The sequence below is a fragment of the Sturnus vulgaris genome, chromosome 5, assembly GCF_052056855.1.
Source record: "Sturnus vulgaris isolate bStuVul1 chromosome 5, bStuVul1.hap1, whole genome shotgun sequence".
Lineage (NCBI taxonomy): Eukaryota > Metazoa > Chordata > Aves > Passeriformes > Sturnidae > Sturnus > Sturnus vulgaris.
The window spans coordinates 7,640,297-7,667,937 of NC_142247.1; the positions used below are offsets into that span (position 1 = coordinate 7,640,297).

Consider the following 27,641-nt stretch of genomic DNA (forward strand, 5'->3'; position numbering starts at 1 on the left):
TAATCCTGTGCTTTGGAGCAGTGTCCACAGTCACACAATGCTGGGGAGGAGCTCACAGTGCCTGCTGCACATCCTCCTTGGACTCCACATCCATGAGCCAGGGTTTGTCACACACATGGTCTGACTGGGACTTTTGTCACACCACGGGCTGGCCCTGCTTGTGAGGCTGCTGCAGTAAAACTTTCCATTGGTCAGTCTTCTAATCAGCAAATTTCTGTTTGCTTTAATTCTCCTTCTGCTTCCATAGAGTTTAAAAAGGAAAAAGTGCAGTAGGAGAGATGAAAACCCTGGCTGCAGAGCAAGCAAGGCCAGGCATCAGGTGTGATTAACTCTTTGCCTGAGGACCAAACCCACTCTCCATGACTGCAATGAGCCCAACAATCCCAGAAGGAGCTCATGGAAATGACTTCCCTGATCCCTGCCTTTTTTCTGCTCCACTGTTTGACCTCTTCAAGCCCATGATCTGTGCTTTTACTCCAGCCAATCCATGAGACAGAAAAGTGTTTCTGAGTTCAGGGTTTATTTATTAGGAGTTCAGGGTTTATTGGGTATTTTTGGTCTTTTTTTGTTGTTGAGATTTGTACTTTTACTTATGTGTAAGAAAACTAGATGCAAAAGATCATTAGAGAATCAAACCATAAACTGCATCCTCTGAATGTATGCAAGGAATAACCTCAAGCTAGTGACACTGAATAAGTCACTTTTTTCTTTCTGCTGGTGAGTAATTTACCAGCTTTTCCAGCTCCCACAATGGATACTAATCTGCTATATTGGCGATTATCCTGAGTAAATTCTCACTATCCATATTAATACCCCCTCTGGCTGTGATTATTGATCATCCAGCAGGAAGGTGATGCATTGCAAGCACACAGGGCTGATGCTGATGTATTCAGGAGGTGTTCACCTGGTTAATGGGGTGCATCTCCAAGTGCATCCATCTTTCAATCATTTCAATCAGGACTTCCTGCAAGGCTGCAGGTTTCCCTCAGGAGTCATCAGACCTTCTGCTTCTCCATCTACAGGGCTGACAGGAGATCCCTTCAGACTCCTCTGCCCCGCCACGGAAGGGGAGGGCACCTCCACTCCAAAGGTTTAAAAAGGGACCCCTGGACATGTAGGATGGAGATCTTGTACCACATCATCCCAAGGAAAGAAGACTGAAGGTTTGTCACTGAGATAAATATGAAGGTATGTGAGAATTTTTTGGTCTATAGCAAACATTTAGTTTGCAATGAATGTTTTTTTTTTTTCATGTGAGGGCAATATTTAGGAACTGCAGAGGGACTTAGGAAATTTTCCTTAAAAATAACCTGAAAGAAATAACCATGTAGATATATTACCTGTATTTTAAACAACTGCATTTAAAAACACCAATAGCACAACCTCTCAAGCCCAGGATGAAATGAACCACTAGGAAACATAAAGTTAGATGCTCTGGTGCCCATCACTGTTATCAATACATGAATAACAACATGGTCAGTGTGAACAAGCAGAGGTGCAACTTGTGCACAGAGGATTCATGCTCAATGCTTCCATTTGCATGTGCTGCATCAGTGAACTAACTCCAAGAATCGAAAAAACCTGTCTTGTGACTCGTGTGAATCGTGGTTGATATTGATAGGATGCTAAATTTAAAACATTCTTTCCTTTTATTTTAACCTGAGGAAGTAGAGATTTTGTCTCTTGGTTGGTTGGTTGGTTTGTTTGGAATGACAAGCCCCCTACATTTGCTTGTTGCCTACAGTTTGGTAAGATTTTATACCATCTTTACCCATAAGTCTGTACATTCTTCTCATTTCTGGAGGATCTGATGTCTGTGTAAATAGGAGCACAAAAGGTGCCCACCTTGATGGCAGTTCTTACCAGGATGGAATGAATTTGAGTCAAAAGAATAAAGTTCTATTTAACATTAATCCTCTGATCAGACCAGCACGGACTGAAACACCCCCTGAGCAAGAGGAGATTTGGCAGCAAGACAGGGACAAGGCAGGAGCTGGGAGCACCCTCACATTTAGATGTGAAGTTGGGAGGATGTGCAGATGTGAAAGACTTTTCCTGCACCTTGTGCTTCTCTGTTGTGCACAGGGGCTGCATAAACTCACAGCATCTGCCCTGGCCCTGCTCCTGGCAGCATCCTTCGTCACCTTCTCCTGGAGTGCCCCTCAGGTGAGCTCAGGCTGGAGCTCATGAAGCTCAGAGCTTGGTGCCATTAAGTATTTGCACTAATTAGCAGTGGCATGGAATATTGACATGTCTCTTTTCCTTTTTTTTTTTTTTTTTTTTTTTTTTTTTTAAATAAAGGCTCATTTCCAAAGGAGAAACTGGACTCCTCAAGCCATGCTCTATTTGAAGGGTGCACGTAAGTCCTGAGCTCTCTCCATTTTGAGGAGATCATTTTCTCCATCCCTGGATTATCCCTTGGTTCCACGCAAGCAGGAGATCCTGAGGATGCTGTGGGGGTAGAAGTTTTGAGGCTTTTAGAGAGGATGTGCTAATTGCATGGTGCTAATTACATCCTGGTCACACCTTTGGTCCCTGTACAGGCCACTCACTTCAAAGTCAGACTCAATGGTCCTGGTGGGTCCTTCCAGCTCAGAATATTCTCTGATTCTGTATTAGTTAGGGATTTTGTCCTTTGATCCCAATCATCAAAATTTAACAGAAATATTAATATGAAAAATTGTATTCTGTATTGTTGATTTAAAATTAAAAGATATCCGGGAGGGCAGGTATTAAGAGGGGAGGAACAAACTTCCCTGTAAATAGAGGAAAATAAAAAAGAACATCATAATCCTGAGAGAAACGCTATATAAATAATTGCAACACAAAATAAATATAAGCTCCAAACAATTGTAAATATAACTGAAAGTTCTAGTGACATTAATACAATTATTTCTAAATAAAAGTGAAGATTTTGACCCTTTTTGTTCCTTTACAAAAATTCTTCCAACAGACTAATGCATTGTGTTACTTCCCTAGTGTGCTTTTTATCATTCTTATGGATGCATAGGAAGCAATGTGATTTTATTTTGTTAGTCTGGGATTTGGGGTGGGTTTTCTTCTTTTTTCAAATAGAAATACAATTTTAAAGGCAATACTTTGTAGTCAAGCAAAGAGATTGAAGGCTCTTGACCATACACAAAATTGAAAAGAGTCCTTTAGGGATTATGAAGTAGGAATTACAACAAATTTGGGGGTTTGCTTTTGTAGAGGGACGTCGCTTCATCGCAGATGAGAGCCAGAGGAAGGACCTGTATGACAGAGTGCAGCTTGGTGAGTCCAGCATCACCTGGCTCTGGAGCCCATCCACCTTCCCCAGCTTATGGGAGAAATCCCTGGAAATGGGAGGGGATTTGTTTTCCTGGAATCATAGCTAAGGAAACAACTAAACCCCCTTTATTTTAGTCCCTTCATTCCAACCAGCACATGACAAAGACTGACTTTGCTCTCTGGTGCACCTGTGTGATTTCATTTACATAATTTCCAGACTGACCTGGCTGCTAAGTGGGATTTTCATCAGTGCTTTTGACTTGCTTTTTGCACTGGAAAAAAAAAAATTAGATCGAGCAATTAATTGTGCTCAAGCAACAAATAACAGAGGCAGACAACATCAATCCACACTAGGCAATGTTTCTGGAGGGAACAGAATGTTGTAAAAAGTTAGGAACTTACAAAAAAGGAAAATGTTCTTTTTACCTTCTGAGGGACTTTGAAATAACCGCCCTTTAAAAAAGATTGCTATTCTGTCTTGTGTTAATTATCAGGCTGGTTTTGAGCAGAAAATGTCAGAGTGAAGGAGACAGTCTTTTCTTGTCTGTGAGTCTCTAGTTATAGAAATAATAAAAAAGCAAAATGCCATAAGACACTAACAAACCATGCATCTCTGATTTTTTTTCCTTCTAGAAACACGCAGCCATAACACAAATCCTTTATCTCTTTCTGAAGCTGCTGCACTGCTCCTTACTGCCTTACAGAGACCACAAGAAGGTAAATGCATGTTTTGTCTTACTCTTTTTAAAAAGTGTTTTTTTCAGTATTTCATTTACTAGAAATTAAGCAAAACAATCTAAAAGGTGTTTTTTGAACTGAGATATTGTTCAACAGAGTGCCCTGTATTGGGGTGTCCATTTACACAGATTACAACATGAGCCACATAATGATAGCAGGTAAATATTCGTATATTTTGCTTTTAATTTTCTCTTCAGATGTTTTACTGGTTTGGATTCAAGGAAATGGCTATTTTTAATTGTATTTTCCAACACAAATCTTTACTGGAGTTACTTTTTCCTACGGAATATTGTTTGCTTATGAAAATTTTATTCCTCCATTGGATTTGGTGCAAAGGTTTAAAAGAGTCAGGCTGAGACCCTAAACCTTTGCTCTCCATGTCCTCTATCCTTAAAAATCTCTCACCTCTTCAGCTACCAGAGACTTTTTTTTTTTTTTTTTTTTGGAAATGGAGCTGGGGTTCTGTGCTCAGCCCTCTCTTCCCTGCCCTGGCAGAACTCTGAACAAAAAACTTTAAAATTCAGTGGTATTTTGGAGAAAGAAAGAATTAAAAACAAGCATAGTGCTTTGGACAAAATATATGAGCACTTCAAAGTTAAATCAGTGAAAGTGTCATTTGTTTGCCCACAAAATCCTCTGAAGGTGGATTTTACAAATTTTAGTGGTATTTTCCTGCCTGCTGTTGCTGTGCCAGGGGAGATGGACAGCAACTGAGAAAAAAGAGTGAAATATCTGAGAGAGATAAGCAGAACTGGCAGCTTGTTTGAAAAAAACCTATGTGCAATAACATTTCCATTACTGTGGTAGGAAATAACCAGTCAAACCTGGGTAAGGCATGCACTTTCAGATCAGCTGATTTTAGACTTGACTGAGGGCAATGAGCAAATGAAGAACAAATCCATTATTTTCTTCAGCATGATTTTTTTTGCCATGTGCTAACTTACCCCTCTGGACACAGTTTGTATTTTTGTTCTTCAGCAAACAGAAAAAATTCCTACATTTAAAAATGAGAGAAGACATGATTGTTTTTAGAGATGCTGCCTCTCTTAGCTGAGCAGTCACACTGCACTGAATCTGTCCAAGGCACATCTGAAAGCTGAAAACTTTGGCTGGCCTGAACTTTGCTTTATCTACAATTTATTTCTCCCCATTGTGTCTTGTCTTACAGTGGAAGAAGAAAACAGTGATCACCCTGGCTACTTGACAGACAATCTATCAAATTGGTGAAATTATTTAAAATGTCTTTAACATTTGTACAGCTTTAAGCCTAAAAGCATAACTTGTGTAAGTAGAGTGTTTCATCCATTCTCACTGAAGTTCCCAAAGGGTGAGGTGTTTTCACAGTGCAAAATTTTGAATGCAAAGGGATTAAAAGGTACTAGTTCAGATAAGGAAAGCATCTGTAAAGTTCCTGCTTTTTTTAGAGCATTTTGTATGTCCAGTCCAAAATTTAAAATACATGGTACCATCTCACCTGAAAAGATTATTAAAATCATCTTTTTGGACAACAAATTAATTAATTGTCATTGGGAAACCTTTTTCCACTTTCCACTCAGCTGGATATTGAAGTTTTTTAAACTCTGATAAAGACAGATTCCATTACTACTTCAGTGGTGGCCCTGTAGGCTGCCAATGCTCAAAAAATTCTGTGAGGTATAAAAACATTCCAGCTATCTGTGACTGCAAAGCTGGTGAATTTTTGGGATTTTTTTTGGCAGATATCAGTCAGCACAGAGAATAGGCAGCAGCATTTATTGCCCCAATTCACTCCTGCAGAAATACTCTGCAGTATTCACTAATCCTACTGAGCAAGTCCCAGCATATAAAGGCAGTTTGGGGACAAGTCTTGCATTATCAGGGCCTCATTAATGACTGCATTGTGATTGTACTTTTTTGTTCTTTCTTTCTGAGTTGCAGAACTGGAATTATGCATAAATCTGTTAATTATCATTCTGTGCTGATAAGGATGCATTATTTATATAGTTCTGTGGTCTTACTGGAAAGCCCTCTGTAGTTCTGATGTAATTAAAGAATAGCCACATGATTTATGTGTCCAAGCAACTGTTTTATTTTTTAACCTTCTACCCATGTCATTCTCTTCATCCTTTAATGTTAAATTCCCTTGATCCTTCATAACACTGCTAATTAATTCTAACACTAACTTTGATGCTTCTCCTCAACACAAAGAAACACAGCTGAAGGAACAGAGGAATTAATTTGTTTCATGGGGTAAGAGGCACCTTCAGTGATTGTTTATATCACTTCATGGAGAAACATAACTGGTGAAATCAAAGTGTCCTGCTTTGTTCATTTTTAAGCTCTAATGTATCTTCCAATGGCAGTGTTTGTTGCATCACAGAACACATTCCTGATGAACTCCACCTCAAGACCAGTGGTATCCACCAGAATCCTTTCATTAATTTAGTTGCCCTTTGTTTTGAGCATATTTGGAATATCTCAGGCACATCTAAGTCATTTTCCAGCATGTTTTACAGGATCATCAGTCAGTGCTCAGACAAAAAGAATCAGAGAACATAATCCTAGAATGGCCTAATTTGGAAGGGACCTAAAAGATCATCCAGTTCCAAATGCCCTGACTTGAGCTGGGACAGCTTCCACTAGAAAAGTGAAAAGTGGAGGGGTTATACATCCTGTGGTTTCTCAGTGTCTTTATTTATTTATATGCCTCTGCCTGTCCCAGTGATACAGAAACTGTACTCACCCTATTCCCAGCTGACAGATTTTTGTGCGTGTTCCTGATTTCAGGTCTCAAGCTTAAACAATTCCTCACAAATATCATGAAACAGAATAAACCTCCTGCCCTGCTGGTGAGCTGTTTGTGAAACCCCAGTAATTTCCATCTGGAAAACAATCCCTTATGTAACAGATAGCTGCTACAAAGTTTGTCAGGTGTCAGTAACTGTTGGGAATGTGTGGTATTTAATTTAGGCAATCTGTTGCTGTGGCTGAATGAGAAGCCACTCCCCCAGTGCTATAAATTCAACATACAGAAGCGTTTTGCTGTAGATAAATTGCCTTCTTACTATGGTTAATCCTGGAATCAATGCCCAAGGCGTGGGGCAGAGGTTGCTTTGGCCACTGCAGGACTTGAATCTGAGAATTCAGGTTAGTCCTATCTCCAAAGCTGAGCACTTTCCAACACCAGGAGGGTGCTCAAAGCATGTGAGTGGGCTGAAACACACACAGCTTTCCTGCTCTACAACAGAGCTTTGAAATACAAGCAATAAATACAGATTTCTAGATTTGTTTTATATGATCTTTCTTTGGGACTCTCAGCCATTACATCTTTTGACTCTGTAAGGGAACTCTGATTGGGAGCACTTTGTGGAAGAAGCATAAAATGCAGTTGCTCTCCACATAGTAAACTGTGTGAAGGAAAATATTTGCAGTATCTTTGCTTTTGCAACTTTTACATGAAAAATTACTCAGTGTTTAATTACATTTTAAAAGGCTAAAGAAATAGTGACTCCTTTTAATTCCAAGTAAGTTTTTACCATAAAAACCAGAACCTGACTTCTGAGAATATTCTTTCAAGTATGCGAATCAGCTCAAGAACAAAAGTCCAGTTTTAAAACTGATTTTAGGTGGCCAAAAATACAAATAGGGACATTGTCATTTTTATCCTAAATGGCCTATAGTCAGAACCATGTCACCAAGCACTGGTTAAGTGTTGGAAAGGTAGGAGCCTAATCAAAGTTGGATATCTAGGCTCCAACTGGGATTGACAGGAAAGGTAAATACCTCCAAAGCTTACATTGTCCTGCCTGCTAAAGGACTGGCTGAATAAAGATCTGGAAATGTCTTTTTTTGAGCAGCATGAGAAATTTTTAATGCAAAAACTTGAAAAACAAGAGACTGATCTCCTTCCTAACATCTTCATGTCAAGATGTGCTTCTGAAGAGCCTGTTGAGGCACTCTCTGCATCTCCAGGAGCTGAAATACTTCTAAAAGCTTTCTGTAAGGCAACTGAAATGTGTAGCTCTTGTTGTGAGGATCAGCTATTCCCCAAGAACTTTGAAGTCTCAGGTGCTTTTCAAAATTATATCTGAATGTTTTTAAGCATTATTTTTTAGGATTAGGTCTCCTCTAGAAGAAGTGAAATCGAGCCTGGAGTAATGGAAATTACTGATCCTTGAATGGTGTCACATTGGTCTGTGGCTTCTTGTCTGCAGGAGAAGGTGCTACTGAAAGAAATTTTGTCATTCACTTTAGCCAAGCTACATTAATTTCCTCCCAAACCAGTCTGTTAACAAACTTAGAACCTACAAGAAGATGAAAATAAAAGAGACATACCAGAGGAATCAGAAAATAAACAGTCTGCTGTTTATTGTGGGTCTAAACGACCTCAGAAAGATGACTTCATTTGTTTCTAAAATGCCCACTGCATAAGATGTTCTATTGTTCCACAGGAAGTATGTTTTACCACTGGATCAAGACACTTCTGTGTGCTGTAAAAAAAGTGGTTTAAATTATGTAATCTTACAATAAACAGCATCAGAAAAAAAAAGACCATTTCTTTTCAGTGTATCTTTTTTAACTCTTCCAAATTTCTCCAGTGCAACACTTTTTTTCTTTAATTTTTTGAGCTCTGGTTTAAAGTTTATGTTAATTTAGGAGGGGAAAAGGGGAAACATAAATGAAGTAGGAATTCATTTGGGATACCCAAAATGTAGCTATTTGTCTAGACTATGATTAATACAGATGATTCCACTGACAAAGGTATGATCTGCAGTTTGTATAAGCTCCTGGGGGGATTGTCTCATTCTCTAGTTTTATTAAGCCTGAAAAATCTCTTCTACCTCAAAGGGGCACAGAAAAATTGTCATTTAAACTACTTTTAAGGTGAAATAATATTGTTTCCAGAAGTGTAGCTCAAGTAACATTTAAGGTTCCCCTAATTATACCACACTGTCCTTAACACAAAGCTTGCCAAGCCTACAGGAGAAACTGTTGAGTGGATGGGGAGCAGTGCCAGGGTGAGAGCAACGAGTTCAGTTCCTGTATTCTCCGTGCTGCTTCTTTTTCCCTTGTGGCAAGGCTCCCATGGAAAAGGGGGACTTGATGTTCTGCCTATCCCTTTCAGCTTCCTCATCCTCGTCGTATCTCTCATCCTCATCCTCGTCCTCAGCTTCGCTGTGGTGAGGGCTGGAATGCTGGGAGGCAGAGGGTGATGGTGGCACTGATGAAGGCCTGGGGTACCTGAAACCTTCCGTCTGGCAGAGAGAAAAGCAAGTGGAATGTGTTAACTGAGCTCCTCGGTGGGTTTTACACAGCAATTTAAGGCTATCATCACTTCAGAGGGAGGCAGCAGCCAGATGTAAGCTAGACCTGCCCTGCTCTCTACAGTTCCCTCAACTCAGGTCCTCTGAGTCTTCCTCTGAAAGTCAGTACACACCTGTATGACAGAGATGTTTACCCTGTGCTATAAACAACACCCTGCCCTTCCAGCATTGCTTTTTGCAAAACATGGCTATCTTTACTGAGCCTTAAAACAATCAGCACAACACAAAATCCTTCTGTATTCCGTAGTCAGAATATGCTCACTGAAATTTAGGCTTCACTCTGAACATTCAAAACAGTTTTCTAGTTATAATATCAGCATCTGCAAAACCAGAACCCAGCAAGGGGTTTTGGTCTGAACCTCCTCTCTCCTTACTCAAAAAATAAAAAGAGTTGCTCTCTGGAGGTTTGGTTTCAAGTAAAAACCTGAGCAGCCTCTTCTCATATTGGTGCTAATCTGGACTAGGCAAGAACTGTTTGAAGGTGTGCCTTTAGAGTGATCCCTGCAGCTCCAGCCAACATGCCATGTTCAGATGAAGTCAATATCTTGCCTTGCTTCCCCTAGAACATCCTTTCCCTCTATTTGGTTGGTGCAGAACACCCCCAGGGCATTTAGCAGAAGCAAAAATTAGAAGCTGCCATTCTTCCAAGAGGAATTTCAGGGGCCAGTTCCTCACTTGGTCCAAAGTGGCATAGTCCCATCCAGCTCAGTCTAAATCATCTGAAGATGACCTGTCCCTGTGTCATACCCTGTACTTGGATCTGATACCAGCAGGCTGTGGTTTAACCCAGTCAGCAACTCAGCCCCACATGGCCTCAGCTCGCTCCCCCCTGGAGGGGTCAAGGAGAGAATCAAAAAGGGGAAAGTGGGAAAGCTCATGGGTTAAATTAAGGCAGTTTAGTAGGGAAGGCAAAAGCTGTGCATACAAGCAAAGCAAACCCAGGAATTCATTCCCGTGGGCAAGCACGTGTTCAGCCATCCCCAGAAGAGCAGGGCCCCATCACAGGTAACATTTACTTGAAAAGACAAACACCAACACTCTGAACATCCCCCTTTCCTCCTTCTTCCCACAGCTTTATATACTGAGCATGATGCCAGAAGGTCTGGAATGTCCCTTTGGCCACTTAGGGCCAGTTGTCCTAGCTGTGTCCCCTCCCAACTCCCTGTGCACCCCCAGTCCCTCACTGGGGTGGGGTGAGAGGCAGAAAAATTCTTGGCTCTGTGGGAGCCCTGCTCAGCAAGAACCAAACCATCCCTGTGTTATCAGCACAGCTTCCAGCACAAATCCAAAACACAGCCCAGCTACTGTGAGGAAAATTGACTCTGTCCCAGAACAAAACAGCACACTCCTGACTGGAGACTGGGTCTATAACTTGTTAAGGTTTTAATTAGGAGTTCCTACTTCCTTTAGTTAAACACAAACTTGCTAACTCTCTTCTCCCTCACATTCTTCCTCTCTTTCCTTGTAAGGCAGTTTAAATTAACTCATCTCCAACAGCAGACTTTACCTTTGGTGGAGCACTTCGTTCCATCTCAAATTTATCAGGGAATGTTCTGCTGAGGGCCAAGTGTCTGGCATGCATATAATACTGCAACAAAACAGAGAAGCCATTACAAGTCATAGAGATATTGGGTAGATTTAAGCAAGGGGGTAAAAGGAACATAAAGTGAGTATCTTCTAAAAGACAGTGCTGAATAAAGGCTAAAAGTGTTTTCAGATAAGCAGAATCCAGCTGATATCACTGTTTGTACTGTGAAGTGATGAGCCATTCAGGACAGATTCCCATCAAAGAAGTCTGGAACAGAAGCTAAATAAGGTGCCTGTAAGATGTATTAAGATGGAAACTAGGACTTGGTCAGTGTAGTTCCTATTGAGTGCCAGGTATTTAACCCTCAGAAAAGAACTAGGGATTTTTTAATGAGGATAATTTACATCTAAGAGTGTGCATAAGTATTACACATAAGTTTTAGACTCATTCGAAGTCACTTTGGACTGCACAGAAGCATATGTAACAGTGACAGAGAAGTAACACTTATGAGTTCACTGATGCCTGGTATTTAAGAATTTGACAAAAATATTTTTAGATCCACTGTATTCCTGAGTTTGCAGCACATGCACAGAAAAAATAGCTTGTTATATCTTATGCAGTGTTGGGAACCATATAAATACTAAGGTTCTCACACAGGTATCAGAGCAGGAAAAGGCCCAAAATAGTTACAAAACTCATATATATGCATCCACTTATTTAGTCCTGTGGACTTGAGAACAATACTTTGCTACTGTCTTCTTAGTAGGTAGCACTGTAGTGTTTTCTGTGTCAAATTAAAAACACTTCTTTGCATTTAAAGCACAGAGGTAGTTAAGGAGTGTTGAGGAGCCACAGGGCCCAGCAGCATTTCATGCAGGACAGGAAGGATTTTTACAAGTGTCCAGATGACTTTGGAACACGAATCCTCCTTGGTGTAGGTGTTGCCAGCAATTTTCACATTGTGTTTAGCACCAGAAAAAGCTCAGTGGTGTGACTGGATTCTGCTCTAACCTATCACTCTCTCCTTGCCACTGGAGCATGGAAGGATTACTATGAAACGTGCAGGCTCTGCCTTTACCCCCTTGGAGAGGGGAATTTCAGCACAGGGCTGTGTCCTCGCCTTGCAGCACCGTGCTGGAGGTTCTGGATAAGCCGATGAGCCTGGAATTCTGAATGCCTCTGTTGTTGTTGTTGTTGTTGTTATTATTATTGTTGAACGATTATTTTCTGAATGCCTGCACACACCCTGCCCAGGTATTTCCAGTCCAGGAGGTCGGAGAGGCGCTCGGTGCGGTTCCTCTGGATGATCCTCTGGCGCCGGTTCTGCTGGCAGAAGCTGTACAGGAAATGGGTCAGCTGGTTGCATGACTCGTCCGGCGAGCGGAACCTCCTGTCCACGATGTAGATCCCTGAGGGACACAAGGAAGGCTGAGGTGACTGGGACTGTGTGGAGAGACTCACAGCTGGTCTGTGATCCAGAGAGGGTTAATGAATAAGGGTTATTTCTATTTATTCTATCAAGGCTGTTGGCCTGGAGACCAAGAAGAGAAGGAGGAGGAGATAAGCAGGAAAGAAAACCTGCAGCTGGGAAAAGTATTTTTAGAAAAGTTTTATGGAAAACAGAGGTGGAGATAGGTTTTACACCAATCAACGTTATGTTGATCTATTGTAACCCATGAACAAAGTGTAAACTTTGTAGAGGGTATAAAAGACAGCTAGCTGTTGTAATAAATGGGATATCAGCCTTCTGAAATGCAGTGTGTCTATTTGAGTGTCACACCTGCCCCTACAGTGACAGGACTGAAGATGGGATCTGACCTCCCACACTGCCAATCCACTTTCTCCCACGTAGCCTTACAAATGTTACACGCAGCATGTCCTTTTTAATGCTAAAAGGCAGCAACAACGGGAACATTTGTTACCATTCTGATGGAATGGAGAGATGCACAGGAACATGCCAATTTTTTTTAATCTTTATTTTTCTTTACTTTTCAGGCTGAAATTCAGCAAATTCTTCAAAACTCAGAGGCTTTGTTGTTGCTGTGTAAATATGTCCAAATGGGTTTGAGTTTCTGGATAAAGGCATATAATTTTTCTCTCCCATAATTTTAAAAACAGACTTCTTAAAGAAAACATAATCAATCTAGTGTTTTCTCAGCTCACTGTAGAATTCTCAAGTGTGGATGGCCTGAATCAGGCTGTAGGAGAGAGGCTGTGTTTTCTGTAGAAATACAAGTGTTTCCATAGAGACAGCTAACTCACATACATCATTCAACAGACAATTCTGGCACAGAGAGGGCAGAGGTAAGCTTTGCCTCTACATTGTTGAGATTAATACTTTATTTTTGCCACCTTCCTTACACAGAGTGTTGGGAAGAAGAGGGTACCAGACCTTGGAGGTCTCTTAATGGACATGAGTGATGCAAAATTACCTTAATGAGGTGCTTGGGGCCAGCACAGTAATTTATGTCAACTCACATCTGTGTTTTGACACAGAAGAGCGAGTTACCTGTATTCTGTGGTCTGTCTATAGATACAGGTGTATCTATATTTTTGTACCTGGCTCTGACCCTTACCCCTAGGTGAGGCAAAGGTGGCACCAGTGTGGGGCTGTCACTGGCTGATTATGGAAACAAGCCCAGGTATTTGAAAAGAGGCCCTAGTTTGGGAACATGTTCAATATTCACAGAACCAAAGAATTATAGAATGGTTTGGGTTGGAAGGGACCTTAAAGCTCATCTCATTCCAGCCCCCTGCCATGGGCAGGGACACCTCCCACTATCCCAGGTTGCTCAGAGCCCCATCCAGCCTGGCCTTGGACACTGCCAGGGATGGGGCAGCCAGTTAGCCCTGGCTAAGCAAGGAGGAAAGGACAGGGAGGGCTGTGCCTTGCTCTGTACCTCGGGAAGGCTGCAGCTTTAGTGACAACTGCACCAGCTGGAAAACAGGGAAAATCAACCCTAAAAGGAGGATCTACTGAGGTAGAGGATGACTCAAGAGGCAGAATTGTCCTGACATTCCAGGCATTGGCACTCCAGTCATGAACCCTCCTGAGCAGATCATTATTTGAAGTAGATTCCACAGCTTTTTTTATTTTTTTGCTTTTTTTTTTTTTCGTCTTTTTTTTTAAGTGTACATGGTAGTTTAATGTTTGTTTGGGAAGAGTCATGTCACTGGTCTCAAAGTCCCACACTATCAAGAGAAGCAGACCTTCCCTGTTTCTTTGGAAGGCTCAGAGTATTTAATGCAACCAGAGGCATTAAAATGAAGTGATGGGAAACTCTAGACTGATATGAGCAGTCATGAATTTGGAAGGATACAGCAGACAAAAGGTTAAAGGGAGACAAAAAAATAACCTGGAAAGGGTTTGGATAAATATGAAAGCTGAAATCACTTGTCCAACATAACAAGGTATTCATAGCCCTGAATATATTCCCCCAATGAATTCCCTTGTCCTAGAGAAACATGAATTTGAGGAGTAACAGCATGGTTGCTGTGCTTTTTGCTTTCTAACTCAGAGGTGATATTTTGATATGCTGTCAAAGTTTTTACCATAAGCTTCTGGGTCAGCAACATGTTCCTGCATGAAACAGCCAAATCCAGAGAGGTTTGTGGTTACACTGGGAATGCCCATCACAGTACACTCAGCTGCAGAAAGAAACAGGCAAAAAAGGGTTTCAGGGCAATACACCTGCAGTGGTTTCACCTTAAGAGAAAAAAAAAACAACATAGGCAGACAGAAAGTCTCATAATACTAAAGCTGCTCTGAAAATGTCAATTGAAAACTAAATAATGTATTTTGGGATTATGGAAAAAAAAAAAAAAAAGAAATTTTAAACACAAAATCCGCCCTGTGTTTGCAAACATATGTTTGAGTTTCAGGGCAGCTAAACTGAAAACTTTCTGTGAGTGCAGTTTTGAAACAGAGAACCCCAATATATGGTCAGGACTATCTGGATTTTAAATTGGAGCCTAATGTACACCTATATTCATTAGTTGTTCACAACTCTTTACAAAACTGAATCTCTTAGGAGCAGAAGCATATCAAACTTTGGTTTGCCAACAAGTCTCTGTAGCAAGAAAAAGCCAACAACAAAATAAAATAAAAGCCCACCCCAAAACAACACTCCCATCATCAACTCAGGCCTGCATTCATAGTAAATGTGGAGCTATTTTTATAAAATCAGAAAATGTATGCATTTTTTGTAGTTTTCCTGTCATAGCTATGAGAAAGGACAACGGCTTGCCCTCCTTAAAGAGATTTGGCCAAGGGTCCTAAGCCTAACCTAAACCACCATGCAGACTCTAGTCTTAGAAAAGTGCAAAGACATCTACATGGCCTTCATTCATATGATAATAAAACTGGTGTCTATAAAATAATTAAAAATATACCTTAAAAAAGTACTCTTTGTTTCTGGGAGACATAAATAGGTATTGACAAAGAAAATATTTTAAGTCAGAATCTATATGCTCTCTGCATTTTTAGAAATTTCCAGTTAATTCAATGAGATTCACTACCTTTGCATGTACTTCTGTTAAACAACTTAGCAATGGTATTACATAATTCTCTCAAACTTGTTATCTTGAATTAAATCCACTGAACTATGTCAGGTGGCAGCATCAGATTTCTTGCCCTGCTTTTTAAAGTATTTATATTCCTGCACACCTTCTTTCAAAATCCTTCAACCAAGAATTAAATTTTTAAAATTATTTCTTGTTCTAAACCCATAGAAAACCAAAATATTACACATTAGCATGGGAAAGAGTCCAGTGCAGGGACAATTTTGCCAGCAGTAAGACCTTTGCATGGCAGAGGAAACAGAGCCCAAAGAGGTTTTTCAGCACTCCAGAAGGAACTGGCTGCATCAACAGAAAGGTGTTCATCTTTCCACACTAGTTAAGGGTACAGAATTCCTACCTGGAGTGTAGCCCCAGGGTTCATAGTAAGATGGGAATACACCAAGGTGGCAGCCTCTAACAAACTCCTCATAGTCCAAGGGCAGCAAGGGGCTCGTTGAAGAAAGAAACTCTGGATGTAGGATCACCTGGATATTCAAAACTTATGTTAGAGGTGCAAGAAAACCATCATTGATATATTTCAATTATTGATAAGCTTAGGCCACTTATTCACCCTGGTCTTTTTCAAAGGATCTGGACAACACCTTCTTTGACCATCCATCTGTTATCTACCCCACTTCTCACACTACACTGCCTGTGTGCATTCTTGTCCTGCAAATACTACTGATAATGAACACTTTTCTTACTGGACAGGTATTTAGCTTTATCCTTCTTCATCAAGGAGGCCAAACCTGCATTGAGAATTAGGCCTAAGGCTGTGGCATTTAGCAAGATCTGGTCTGTTGTACAAAGGTATAGAGGATTCACAAAGGCTGGGAGTGACAGGACAAGGGGGAATAGCTTCAAACTGACAGAGGACAGGTTTAGAATGGATATAAAGAAGAAATTGTTCCCTGTGAGGGTGCTGAGGCCCTGGCACAGGTTTCCCAGAGAAGCTGTGGCTGCTCCATCCCTGGCAGTGTCCAAGACCAGGTTGGATGTTGGTTTGAGCAACCTGGGATAGTGGAAGGTGTCCCTGCCCATGGCAGGGTTTGGAATGAGATGATTTTTAAAGTCCCTCCTGACACAAACCATTCTATGATTTTATTGGGATGTCTCATTAGGAGGAGGCCTCAGGCAAACACAGCACTTCTGAGCTTCACAGCATTCCCTGAAATAATGGAATGCTCACTGTACTCAACAGAGAATTTTGAAGCAGATGCATTATAGTCCTGCCACCAGAAACCCTAGGCCAATTAATCTTGCTGAAAGACAATTCTAAGGACCAAAGTTAATTTATCTGCATGACTCTGCAGGCCTTGGGGTTACTGCCCCACATCCTCTGCTTAGCTGAGAAGTCCTTGTATGTGGTGCCCAGTCAGCTTCAGCAGGAAAAAATGTGAGGGAGTGGTTTAAACTGTTATTCCCCTGCATGAATATACCACAGCCATTATTCCATGCCCAGGATATGCTTTTATCTCTTCTTAATAAGATTGTCATGCTACTCACTTGAGTAAACAAATGAATGTACTCAACCAGAGTAAATGGGCTGTAAACTCATTTTGCAAGCTTAGTTGATCCCAGTGATTCCAATGGAATTGCTGAGGGTATTTTTCACATGCCAGCTGTGTCTGCCTGGATATGCTATACTTCTCTCAAAATTAATTTCAATTTGAAGTTTACAGAATTTAAAAAAAAAAATTATTCAGCTCATTAAGCATTAAGCCTGTTCATGCAGAAGGTAATTTTTTAGTGGTAATGACAGATTTTTAGAAACTTGACATCTGCTAAGAAGCAGAAGGAGATGTCTGCAGTGTTATATCCTATCTGCTCTGTAATGCCTTCAAGCAGTTAATTCTGAGGCATTTTTTACCACATTTGTACACAGAGCATCCTTCCCCCTACTTTTGTTACATCTCGTGTATTATTACCAATTACGATCCCAGAATTCATTGGAGTGAATGTTCACAGGTTAAGCCAAGAAGAAGCAACTAGGAATTGTAAGAAAATATTTACTCAGGTATAGCCATGGGTTTAAAAAGAAACTGAGAATAAGTGATATATCATTGTTAGAGATACCTTGGATCTGGCTTTAAAGAAAAGGTTTGAAAGAAGAAGAATCTTCAATTTTAGGTTCAACTTTGACTAGATGTTGAGATAGTCATAGTTAGAATGTCAGAGATTGCCAGAAAAAAATAACTTTGGTAGACCTGTGAAAGCAGGAGCTGATAACTTCTGTGGTCTGACAAGGTAAACATAGAAGTAAGGAAAGGATTTATTTGCATAAATTTAGTTTCAACAGGTGATGTAGACATGAGCACGGCATGAACAGGAATTCTTTCTGCTCAGGATCAAATCCCTGGTTAACCTTTTACAACAAATGCTGCTCTTAAGAGATGAATCAATACTGCAGGAATGTCTGCTCAAACCTTGGACATCCATTTTTCAGCAAGAGAATCTATGTCAGAGTTTTCTGTCTGAGTGCATGACCCGTGGCACTCTCTTGATTTCAGGAGTAGCAGCTCCTCATTCAGTGCAGGAGGCAGCAACGAAAACAACTCCCTAACCTCAGGTTTCTAACTTGGAATTAGCTTGGCTAAACAGCACCCGAGGATCTCTGTGCAGTGACAAGCTGCTACTCCTGGAAAGGGAGGAAGAGAGGAGGACTCGAGCAGTATGATACCACCTATCAAGAATTTAAGTGCACTGGCCATGCTAACGATGCAGAGTGAGGATGGTCACAGAAATCCCATTTTGGGTGCAAAAGGAGAAGGGCAGCTCGCACCTTGACGCGGTCTGTGCGGTTGTTGAAGAGCCCAATGCGCCGGATGGTGTTGAGGATTGGGTCATTGCTGTCATCAATCATGTTGTGGGTGGTCACTGGAGGCAGAGAGTGTCTCTGAACACAGAAAAGGCAATCCATCAATCATACAAACTCTTGGAAAACGGTCCTGTTGCCATTTCCTAAGGCTACTGGAAGACAGCAGCAGATTTTTGTCGTTGATGTGAATATGCTTAATTTACCTCAAAATAAATTAATTTGTACTAATTTTTAGAAGGGCCCACCATTTAATTTTGAAGGTTTTTTTCATCAATGTTGTATATCCTTAGAGTTTGATTTCAAATATCAAACCTTGGAAAAAATCCAGGCTCAGGAACAACTCAAAGTTCATACATAGTTCAGAATAAAAGAACTGGGAATGCACGTGACTGAAGGAATATCCATGGACTCCCCAGAAGATTAGTCTGGGTCACACTCTCATTAAAACCCATCAGAGCTGATTTTAAATGTTACTGATGAGAAGTATATTTGCTGAAAACTTCTTCCCAATGTACACATATTTTATGCAATATTTTTACATCATCACATTTATTATTTAGATAGTTATATAAATAACATATTTTCTGACCTGAGTTGAAAAGATGGCTCTTTTCATAATGCTTATGTCATCTCGATCAAGAATCTTGTTCAAGTCTGGGATTTCTCCTCTGCAAAGGAAACACACAATCAATTTTACCAAATGACTCATTGTTCTTTTTGCAAAGAAAATGAAGAAATGTCCTACGAGGTCTGATCTGAAGTTTGCTGATATCAACATGAACCTTTCCTTTGTTTCCATGGCCTTTCTATATTCCCAATATTGTGTTCTCCCATACACTGGCTGATCTGCCAATTAGCTTTGAAAAAAAAGCTAAAGAATTGGTTTCTTCTGTTTTTTGGACACAGCTTGTTTTTACTGAAGTTCCAGTGCTTTGGGTCATTCACTTCCAACCATCTTCTGAAATGGTATGACTGAATCACTAACACATTTTACTTTGTCTCTGGTACTTTTTTAAGCTGAAGTAGTTAATTTTTGAGCGTGGATAAGCCTTTGTGTTACTTAGACATCCCCTGTGTCTCTTAGGACTCTTTCCCTCACAGACTACTGGTACCTTTTTTTTTCTCTGTGATTTGCCTGCTAAACAAGTATCTTGTTTATGGTCCCATATCTTTCTACCATGCCCTCCTATGGATGTCAAAATTCCTTACACAAAGAGCAGAAGCACAGAAATAGCCAAGTAAAGCCACCCAAACATGAGGAAAGCAACTTATTCACTCACTTCAGCAAGGCATTGTAGAGTTTCCTTCCAAACTTTTCTTTCACAGATTGTGCAGTGTCCCTAGGAAGATAAATAAATATATGTCTAAAACAGGAGAATCCAGGACAAAGACAGTATAAAAGAGATTCCTGCTGCTGGAAATTAAACTGATTTACTGATGGAACCAGGGATGCAGAGGCAGACAGAGGTCTGGTTCTCCAAGTTCCCTTCTCCAGCCAGCAGTTGTGCTGATGGATTCCAGCAGAGCTGAGGATTTGACCTGCACCTACAGATGAGGGAAAGCCAGGGGCAGGCTTTACTAGGGATTCCTTCTAACTCTCTTCTCTGGTCAGCAGACCACACGTCAGCTGTGAAAAAAAGAGCATATATATGACCCTAGGTACTGTAACATGATCATTAATGATGGCCAGAGAGATCTCCAATTTCTCTTGACCTACAAGAGAGATGCAATATATAAGAATTCATCAAATAGGGATTTTAAAAGCAAACTTCCCCACTCAATTTCTGCCCTATTTCCCAACTCAAAGACTTTTGGAAACAAGTGTTAAACTAAAAGGTAGCTTGTCTTAATTAGTTTGCAAAACAAAAAACTTCCTGAAAAGCTCAGGCCAAGTTTTAAGCTATTAATGAGGCCTGTGTCAGACAAATGTTATATTTTAGCTAAGGAAGAACTCCACTGAACCACTGCTCTGCATGCAAAGAGTCACTTTTATTATTCTGCCTGTGGCAGAAAGTTCTGCTGTCAAAACAGCAAGTGCACTCTAAATTTGAGTAAATCTGCTGTGAGTGAAGTTCCACTTCACAGAACCTTTCCTGCCTTTCTAATTTCTAATTATACTTTAGGCTACGACAAAACTTGTTAAGTGAAATCCTAAACTTTACCAAGCTGGGAATCCACATACATGTTTTTAGGTGCTCTCTCCCTCCTCACTTAGACACAAGAGTGGATGAGTTAATTTTGGGTGAGTTGAAAAGCAGACAAATGTCAAGCCACACTGATCCAAACCTCAGCAGGACAGTTCCCACATGACTATACATTGACAGATTGCCATGCACAATATCTATAATTTCACCCAGATGGGATAGACTGCTTTTTCAGAAGCAGAGGAAAAGAAGGATTTTATACCCTGAGTCAGCCATCACACAATAATTTGTAAGTGCTCAATTCCTTTATAAGTGCCAACCTCTTCTTGTTTTTAATTTCTGTGGCATTCTGAAAATCATCTGATATTATTATCAAATACTGCTAGCAGGTAGGTTTATCCTGGAGTTCAGATTATGACCACAATAATGTTGCATACAGTGATGCAGAGGTTCTTTTGCTTTTCACATAGAAGAACAGCTGAAAGCAGTCTTTTCCTACACAGAATCACACAGCAGTTAAAGTGAAGTGAAGGTTAATCCTGCTTCTGCTTGGCTTTTTTGTTTGGAAAGTTGCAAAATGATAATTTTCTTGTGACGATTTTTCTTTTATAGCTGTAAGTTTCACTGCTTGGTTGTGGCCACTGCTTGTTGTAGTCCATATAGAAAATTATAGACAATTATTATCAACTGTGGATCTGCTGGATCACACAGTGCAATTTCCATATTTCTAAATAAAAGAGGATGTTTAATCAATTTCTTTTTCCCCCAGAGAAGCTTACTGTGAAAAATGAGCAGGCAGTCATTATTTTGTGAGAGCTCTATAGCATGTCCAAAGGTATACCAGAAACATTCAGAAGACATCCAGAACACTGCATTTGTTGCTGCAAAACAAGTAATACTCGCTAACAGAATGGCAAGGCAACTAAAAATAACTTTGGACAAAAAAAAAAAAACCAAAAAACCAAACCCTAAAAGGAGAAATAATTGACCTTATTTATCTTTCCCATCTCTTTGATCCCTGAAATACATTCTAGTTACCCACAATCCTCAGTCTTAGCAAAAAGAAGGAGCATTATTCTCCAGCTGAGACTTTTGCATGAATCCACACCAGGTGGTACCAGGGTGGGAATAGGAATTACCAGAGCTGCTTTCGGACTGCTTGTCCTTTCAAGGTTTCCACGTTGAAATTGTTGGTCTTTGCTGGCATGATGAAGAACACAATAACTGTAACATCAGTCTTGTGAACCTACATGACAAGAAATTGAGAGGAATTAAAAAAAAAAAAAATCTCATACAGGGTATCACAGCCAACTTTAAGAATTAGTCACAGGAAACACCAAACACTTTGGTTTTCCAGGAAGGCTCAGATCTTGTAGCTCTTGGTACAAATGAAATTTCGTCAAATCAGAGATCAAGACAGAGATGTCACCCAGTTTCAATTTGGGCTATCAGAGTTTCCTGAGCTCTCATGGTTTAGAGAACATGGCTTTGGATGTGCACGTAAACTGCAGAAAAATAAAAGTCCTACACACTTTCTCACCTGACACAAACTGTGCTGGCTCAAAGGAGTGAGTGTTTGGTTTACTAGCTGAGGTATGACTAGGCATGAGATGAGGGATTTCCTACAGCAGCAGGTGTCTGGGCAGAGAGAGAGTAACCTGAAACCCTGGCAAAGGACCTGCCAGACACACAAAAAGCCACAACTTCTTGCTCATCTCTCCCATCCAGCTACTTCAAAGGCAGAAAGCACTTGCTGTAAATTCTGACCTTTTATTTCTGGATGGTTTCACTTGCTAGCTTCTGCTGTGCACGAACAGGGTTCAAAATACCAGGTCCATTCACTGCTGCATGAAGGCATGCTGTGTGTGTGAACAGCTGCTCTCATGCTGCATGAACACATGCTGCGTGCGTGAACAGTTTAATGAAAAGCTAAGGGTGAACTCTGCTCAGAGCTGTAAAAATTAAATTGCTTTGAATTGCCTCCACTTCAAATTTTAGATACACAAACACCCTGTTAGTGTGCCTTCTCTCAGACTGACACAGAGGGAAATGTGTAAAATAACCTATGGGAGTCATCTATCATGTTAATCTTAATTAATGTTCTTCCCTTCTGTCTCTTCAAAGCAGATTCCAAGTCCATCATGCCACGATCCCAGTGTGCATTAAAAATCTCTCCCAACATCCATATTTATTTGCAAAATTTTAGGAAGGTTTTCAAGCAGCAGAGGAAAACGTCTCTATAAAGTAAAACAATTTTATGCAATGGCATGTACTTTTTAGGTTCAGACACACCACTGGGAATTGTTTAAGAAGTACCACCATTTCCAGATTTATAATTTGTAGAGGTAGTCTGCTACTCCCAATGGAATTACCTCTTGAAATAATTACAGAACAAGTGTTGTTAGAACAGCTAATCAGATGCTGGCATCCACACTGGAAGAATAATGCAATAAATCCAGGCTCAGCTTATGGGAGAAGCAACAGTACACTGTTCTATAGAGCCTGAGAAAACTAGCCTGTTTCCTTTAATTTCCATCACCCTTGTTTGCCATGGATGCCATCAGGAAGAATTTCTCCACAGGAAGGGTGATCAGGCAGTAGAAGGGGGTGCCCAGTGATGTGGTGGAGTCACCTCCCCTGGCAGTGTTCAGTAAACAACTAGACATGGCTCTGAGTGCCATGGTCCAATTGACAAACGGGTGATTGGCCAAAGGTTGGACTCAATGATCTTGGAAGTCTTTTCCAACCTTAGAGATTTTATGATTCTATGATATAAATCATTAGCTGTAATAAGAGATTGCCGCAATAATTGCTCAGGCAATTCTTTCCCTCTTATCACACAGGACCTTCCACATCCCCAGCAGTCACAGGTAACAGCCATGTAAGTGCCATTAACAGGCAGCTGATGCTGCACAGCACCACCAAAAAACTGACTTCTGTTGTGGAAGAAATATTCAGTTCTGTGAAGTGATCTGTGTAGATGAAGGGATTAAGAATTTCCAGAAAATCCAGAGGCTCTAAATGGCATATTAATAGAGAGTGGTGGTGGAACTTAGGGCTTTGAACATTAGTGATTCTCTCATCCCTGCTGACAGTGCAATATCATAATTTTTATCCAGATTTTCCATATCATTCAACTCTAGTAAAACAGCTAACTGATCCTTGCCAGATGATTGAAAACCAATTAAAAAGCATTTTTTCTGGGTTTTATTTTCAATATACCAGTCTTTGGGACACATCTAGAGACATTTTCAATGCCCTCATTGTAGGTGGCAAGGGCTCTGCTCTGTGATTTTTAAGGCCTTGCTCTTATCTTCACTGAAGTACTCCATAAAGGCATTTAGAAACATTGCACTCATTTTGTAGCTGAGGAAACACAACCATGGAGAACTGAGTGGCTTCCCACTGCTTTCCACCAGGCCACTGTCACTCTGAATTTTAATTCAACATTCCCATCCAGTGGGGTAGCATTACCCAAAGATTTAAAAGATCATGAACAGGTCCTTAGGAATTAAGCAATTTGCTTAAAAGGATATTTTCAAAACGCAGCTTTAAAGGCTTACTTTTATTTCCATTATAATATGTAAAACATCAGTGTAAACTCTAGAATACTGTTTTCATTGTTTCACTCTAAAAACCAGGGAGGCAACCACGGATTAACTTCTTGAACTATGTAATCAATTATTTTTAAACTGTCTGAAATCATCATTCATATATACTGCTGGTTCAGGAAGAGAGCCCTATGGAAACTGTGAGTATCCCAGAATTACTTTCCTACAAACCAGTGTATTGAAAGGGAAATCTTGCAGGTGATTTTCACAGTATGGTTAGTTTGAGCATAAGCTCTATGCTTTCAACAGCTGTGTAAGCTTTCTTACCCTCAGCAGAAAGTTTAATCTTGATAAGGCTTCTAGAAACATATCAGCTCCTTTGTTGGAAAACTCATATCTCCCAGCAATGAAGAAAAACAAGGTCTTGTCAAGATCGAAGTCAAGGTGGCTGAAAGCAAAAAAACAGACAAGAGCAAAGTATTTCCCGAGATACAATCAAACAAAACACACAACAGCTTTCTATTCTGGAGGAACTTATTAACCCAAGAGAAAAATGGAAGTGAGGCTTTTCTGCTGTGCTTTAAATTTACTATCTTAATCTGATAAACTGCTTTATGGGTAAATAACAAACAGATCGAGATCTGCTGTCTGATACCACAATCTGTTAAGCAGAGTCAGATCTGGTGTGTAAAATTCCCTTATTTTCTGACTGAGAAATCCCAGACAGATATTTGAATAAGCTGGTTTCAACATTTCCACTCCTCTATGAAGTACTTGTTAGTCCTCCTGCTTTGGTTCTTGCTTTAAATAGCGTTGGACAAGCATTGCTAATGTTTGAAAAGTAAAAGCATACCCATAGAAATGACCTCGAATGAACTCTTGGATCCTAGCCTTGTACATGGAATGCAAATTCTGAAACTCATGCATTGCTGAAAATTTCTTAATGTTCAAGCCATTTGGGGTGACAACATCTGGAAAAGCAGAGAAAAGGCAGAGGTAGACATCTTCAGAGTCAGAGAAATCTTTAAGGAAAGAACCAACGTGTGTCTCAAGTTCATGTGAACAGGTTATGGCTTTATGTTACTCAGGGGGAGGGAACAGCACTGCCTCCACACAGCTCTTGCACGTGGCTCTCTGCTGTCTGCAGCATCAAAGCAGCTTTCACCTGTCCTCAGCACTGGGGAGACCCCGCCCTTTTGTCCTGTCAAGACTCCAGCAATGTCTCCACCGAGCCATAAGTTTGCTGTGCAACTTGCCCTTTACCTCTTTATCCTTGATATCACTGTTGCCTGCTCTGTCACACAGACTGAGAGCCCTTGGAAGCAGGAATGGTGCTATGCTCGTGTTTACTGCATGGCACAAGAGATATCCACTCTATCGAAACTTCTGAGGATTTATCAAACAAGGGAGCATATAAGAAACCTTTATAAAATAGCTTTTTTTTAAGGTTACATTTCTCCTAAAAACAGCCACGGAACAGTACACTTGATATTTTTACTTCTGCTCTCCTCCAAGATCCCAAAGGATTTTACAATTAAAATTTGTTCATTTCCAGCATTTTAAAGGTAGAGTTTTAGGATATACACAGAGGACAGGCACTGAAATTCAGTCACTCTTTGCCTTCCTGGTAGATCACAGCAGTTGTTCAAGGGCTTGCCCCAAATCCAGTCCCAGTAAATGGAAAGAACACCATTCTGTCCTGTGAGCTGGGTTATGAATGGAAATGAAAGGGAAGGCCAGTTCCTCAGCAGATGTGTTTCATGGCAACACAACTGACTGAAACAGACCTATAATAATTTATGATACTTGTCTGACATTATGCAAATGCCACAGCCATTTTTAATTACTCCCTTGAAAGTTACAGTCTGCTTCAGTAATCTATGTGATTCCCTGCCATGTAAGTCATCTCTGATTAAACTTCCACCTATAAAAGGTCCTCAAACACTTCAGGTTAAACTGCAAAAAATATAACCTTTAGTAGCAACCATGAAATAGCAAAAGTCTTGATGGATATTTCTGGAATACTACTTTTGAAACTAGAGACCAGGAAATCTTTAATTTTTAGGTACTTAAGATTTGGTTTTCAATGACAAAACAGTCTTGGAGGACCTGAGGAGGAAACTTGAGCTTTTACCTTCTCCTGCCCAGCACTTAAGAATTCTCTGAACAAAGACCTCTGGGGGGAGGCAACAGAGCAGAAATATCCTCCATTGTCTTTAGCAACAATACACCTCCTTTCTCTGAGCTGTTTCTTGCTCTGCCTCGAAGAACTGGCTCATGCAGGACAGAGCTTTGAGACTCCAACCATCTCAAAGTCCTGCCAATACAGGAAGAATCCCTTCCCCAGGTATTTCTGGCCAGCTTCTTTCCACTCTCACATTCATTAATCAGGGAGTTTTGGAGAGTCTCACCCACCAGCAGCCTGAGCCTGTGTATAACCTACTCCCACGTCCTTTGGTTAAACTGCAGCTCTGTTTACCCTGCCATGAGGACTGGGGCTCAATCCATCTCTTGTTTAAGGCCTTGAGATGCATGACAGATGTGGTGGCCCAAAGACCCCAGTTCACTATTTCTGCTCAACATACAGGAATATTTTGAACACGTGGGAGGGATGAAGGGATGAAAGAGGGCTTGGTCCCTATGCTAACTGGTTTGGGGTGGATTTTTTTGTTGTTGTTGTTGTTTAATGAATTAACAATATTTTTGTTTGAAAAATTCCTCCAAATAAATCAATGCCAGTTTCTTTCCTATAAATACAGAAGTCAAGACATTCTGCTTTGACCTAAGTAATATTAGCACAGAATGACGTTTTCTCTTGATAGATCACTGACATTCAGAGTTGACTTGTACTTTTTCAGAGTTTCCATCTACAATTTTGATCAAATATATAGAGCTAGGAAGCCTAGATCTAGAACTCAATTGATATCTGAGTCTCTTGGAATTTTGATTCAGTCTTCTCTACTGTTAATGAGAAATATGTTCCATATCTGAGTGAAAACATTAGAAATCCCGTAACATCAGTTTTCATATCACAAGAACATAACTTATCATCACTGACAGAATCTTGCTGGATACATCAAAGATACTCAAGCTTTTCACAAATATGGTTTAATAAACTGTTGATCACATAACAACTGCAGCAAATGGGATCAGCAGAATGCAAGCAGTCATTCTGCCAGGTTTAGATAGGCCTTTGTCCTGCTGCAAAAGTTCTCTATGAAATCAGGTTTATTACATGTTAAAGGAACTTTTCCAAGTGATAAGATTTATAATTTAAATTATAATCCAAGCTTAATGCTAAAGAGGAGTTGCAAGCACAGTTCAATTTAGCACATTTTTGAGTTATTTTTAGCTAACAATTCGGTTCCAAAATTTTGTCTCAATAAATGTAAATAAAAGTTAATTGTGCCAATTCAGCATCCTATTTTTAAAGGTTTATTTTTAAAGTGGATGGAGAAATGTACACATGCTTTCAGTATTCATGTTCCTTTGCAGAATTAATGTTCAGTGACTTACTGAAGGATTGCCGGACTTTCCAAAAAAATCAATGCATATGCAGATTTCACAACTTCAGAGAGAAAAGGCTCCTCCACAGTTTATCTGTGGTCTTGGATTCAGAGAAACTATTAAATACTTATTCCCATCAGAAAATACTTTCGACTTAAAGTAATCTCTTAGGATTTAGGGTGACAATTCCTACTAAATTTCTTTTTAGCTGTGTCAACATGA

General features: G+C 40.3%; 2 protein-coding genes across 2 annotated transcripts in view; one reads left to right on the plus strand and one right to left on the minus strand.

The window, feature by feature from the left end:
* Positions 1-1,111: 1,111 nt before the first annotated feature.
* Positions 1,112-6,052, plus strand: SPX (spexin hormone). The gene is made up of 6 exons (XM_088166135.1): positions 1,112-1,188; positions 2,086-2,166; positions 2,302-2,359; positions 3,211-3,273; positions 3,904-3,987; positions 5,177-6,052. Exons 1-6 carry the CDS (start codon positions 1,183-1,185, stop codon positions 5,233-5,235), a joined length of 351 nt encoding a protein of 116 aa, XP_088022261.1. The 5' UTR covers positions 1,112-1,182; the 3' UTR covers positions 5,236-6,052.
* A 2,278-nt stretch (positions 6,053-8,330) lies between these two features.
* The window catches only part of GYS2 (glycogen synthase 2), a 41,454-nt gene continuing 22,143 nt past the window's right edge, over positions 8,331-27,641 (minus strand). The window contains exons 7-17 of the mRNA XM_014881460.2: positions 24,766-24,883; positions 24,240-24,360; positions 21,501-21,607; positions 19,498-19,557; positions 18,807-18,885; positions 18,182-18,295; positions 15,758-15,884; positions 14,392-14,487; positions 12,085-12,248; positions 10,819-10,899; positions 8,331-9,242 (exon numbers count right to left, since the gene is read on the minus strand). Of these exons, the coding sequence (XP_014736946.1) occupies positions 9,021-9,242; positions 10,819-10,899; positions 12,085-12,248; positions 14,392-14,487; positions 15,758-15,884; positions 18,182-18,295; positions 18,807-18,885; positions 19,498-19,557; positions 21,501-21,607; positions 24,240-24,360; positions 24,766-24,883 (1,289 nt within the window). The 3' untranslated portion in view covers positions 8,331-9,020. The remainder of the gene's footprint in view (positions 9,243-10,818; positions 10,900-12,084; positions 12,249-14,391; positions 14,488-15,757; positions 15,885-18,181; positions 18,296-18,806; positions 18,886-19,497; positions 19,558-21,500; positions 21,608-24,239; positions 24,361-24,765; positions 24,884-27,641) is intronic.

What these genes read in the sequence shown, in the direction of transcription:
- SPX (XM_088166135.1), top strand. An exon ending in TCTCCTGGAGTGCCCCTCAG is followed by an intron (nt 2,167 to 2,301) that starts GTGAGCTCAGGC and finishes TTTTAAATAAAG; the next exon opens with GCTCATTTCCAAAGGAGAAA. An exon ending in GCTCTATTTGAAGGGTGCAC is followed by an intron (nt 2,360 to 3,210) that starts GTAAGTCCTGAG and finishes TTGCTTTTGTAG; the next exon opens with AGGGACGTCGCTTCATCGCA.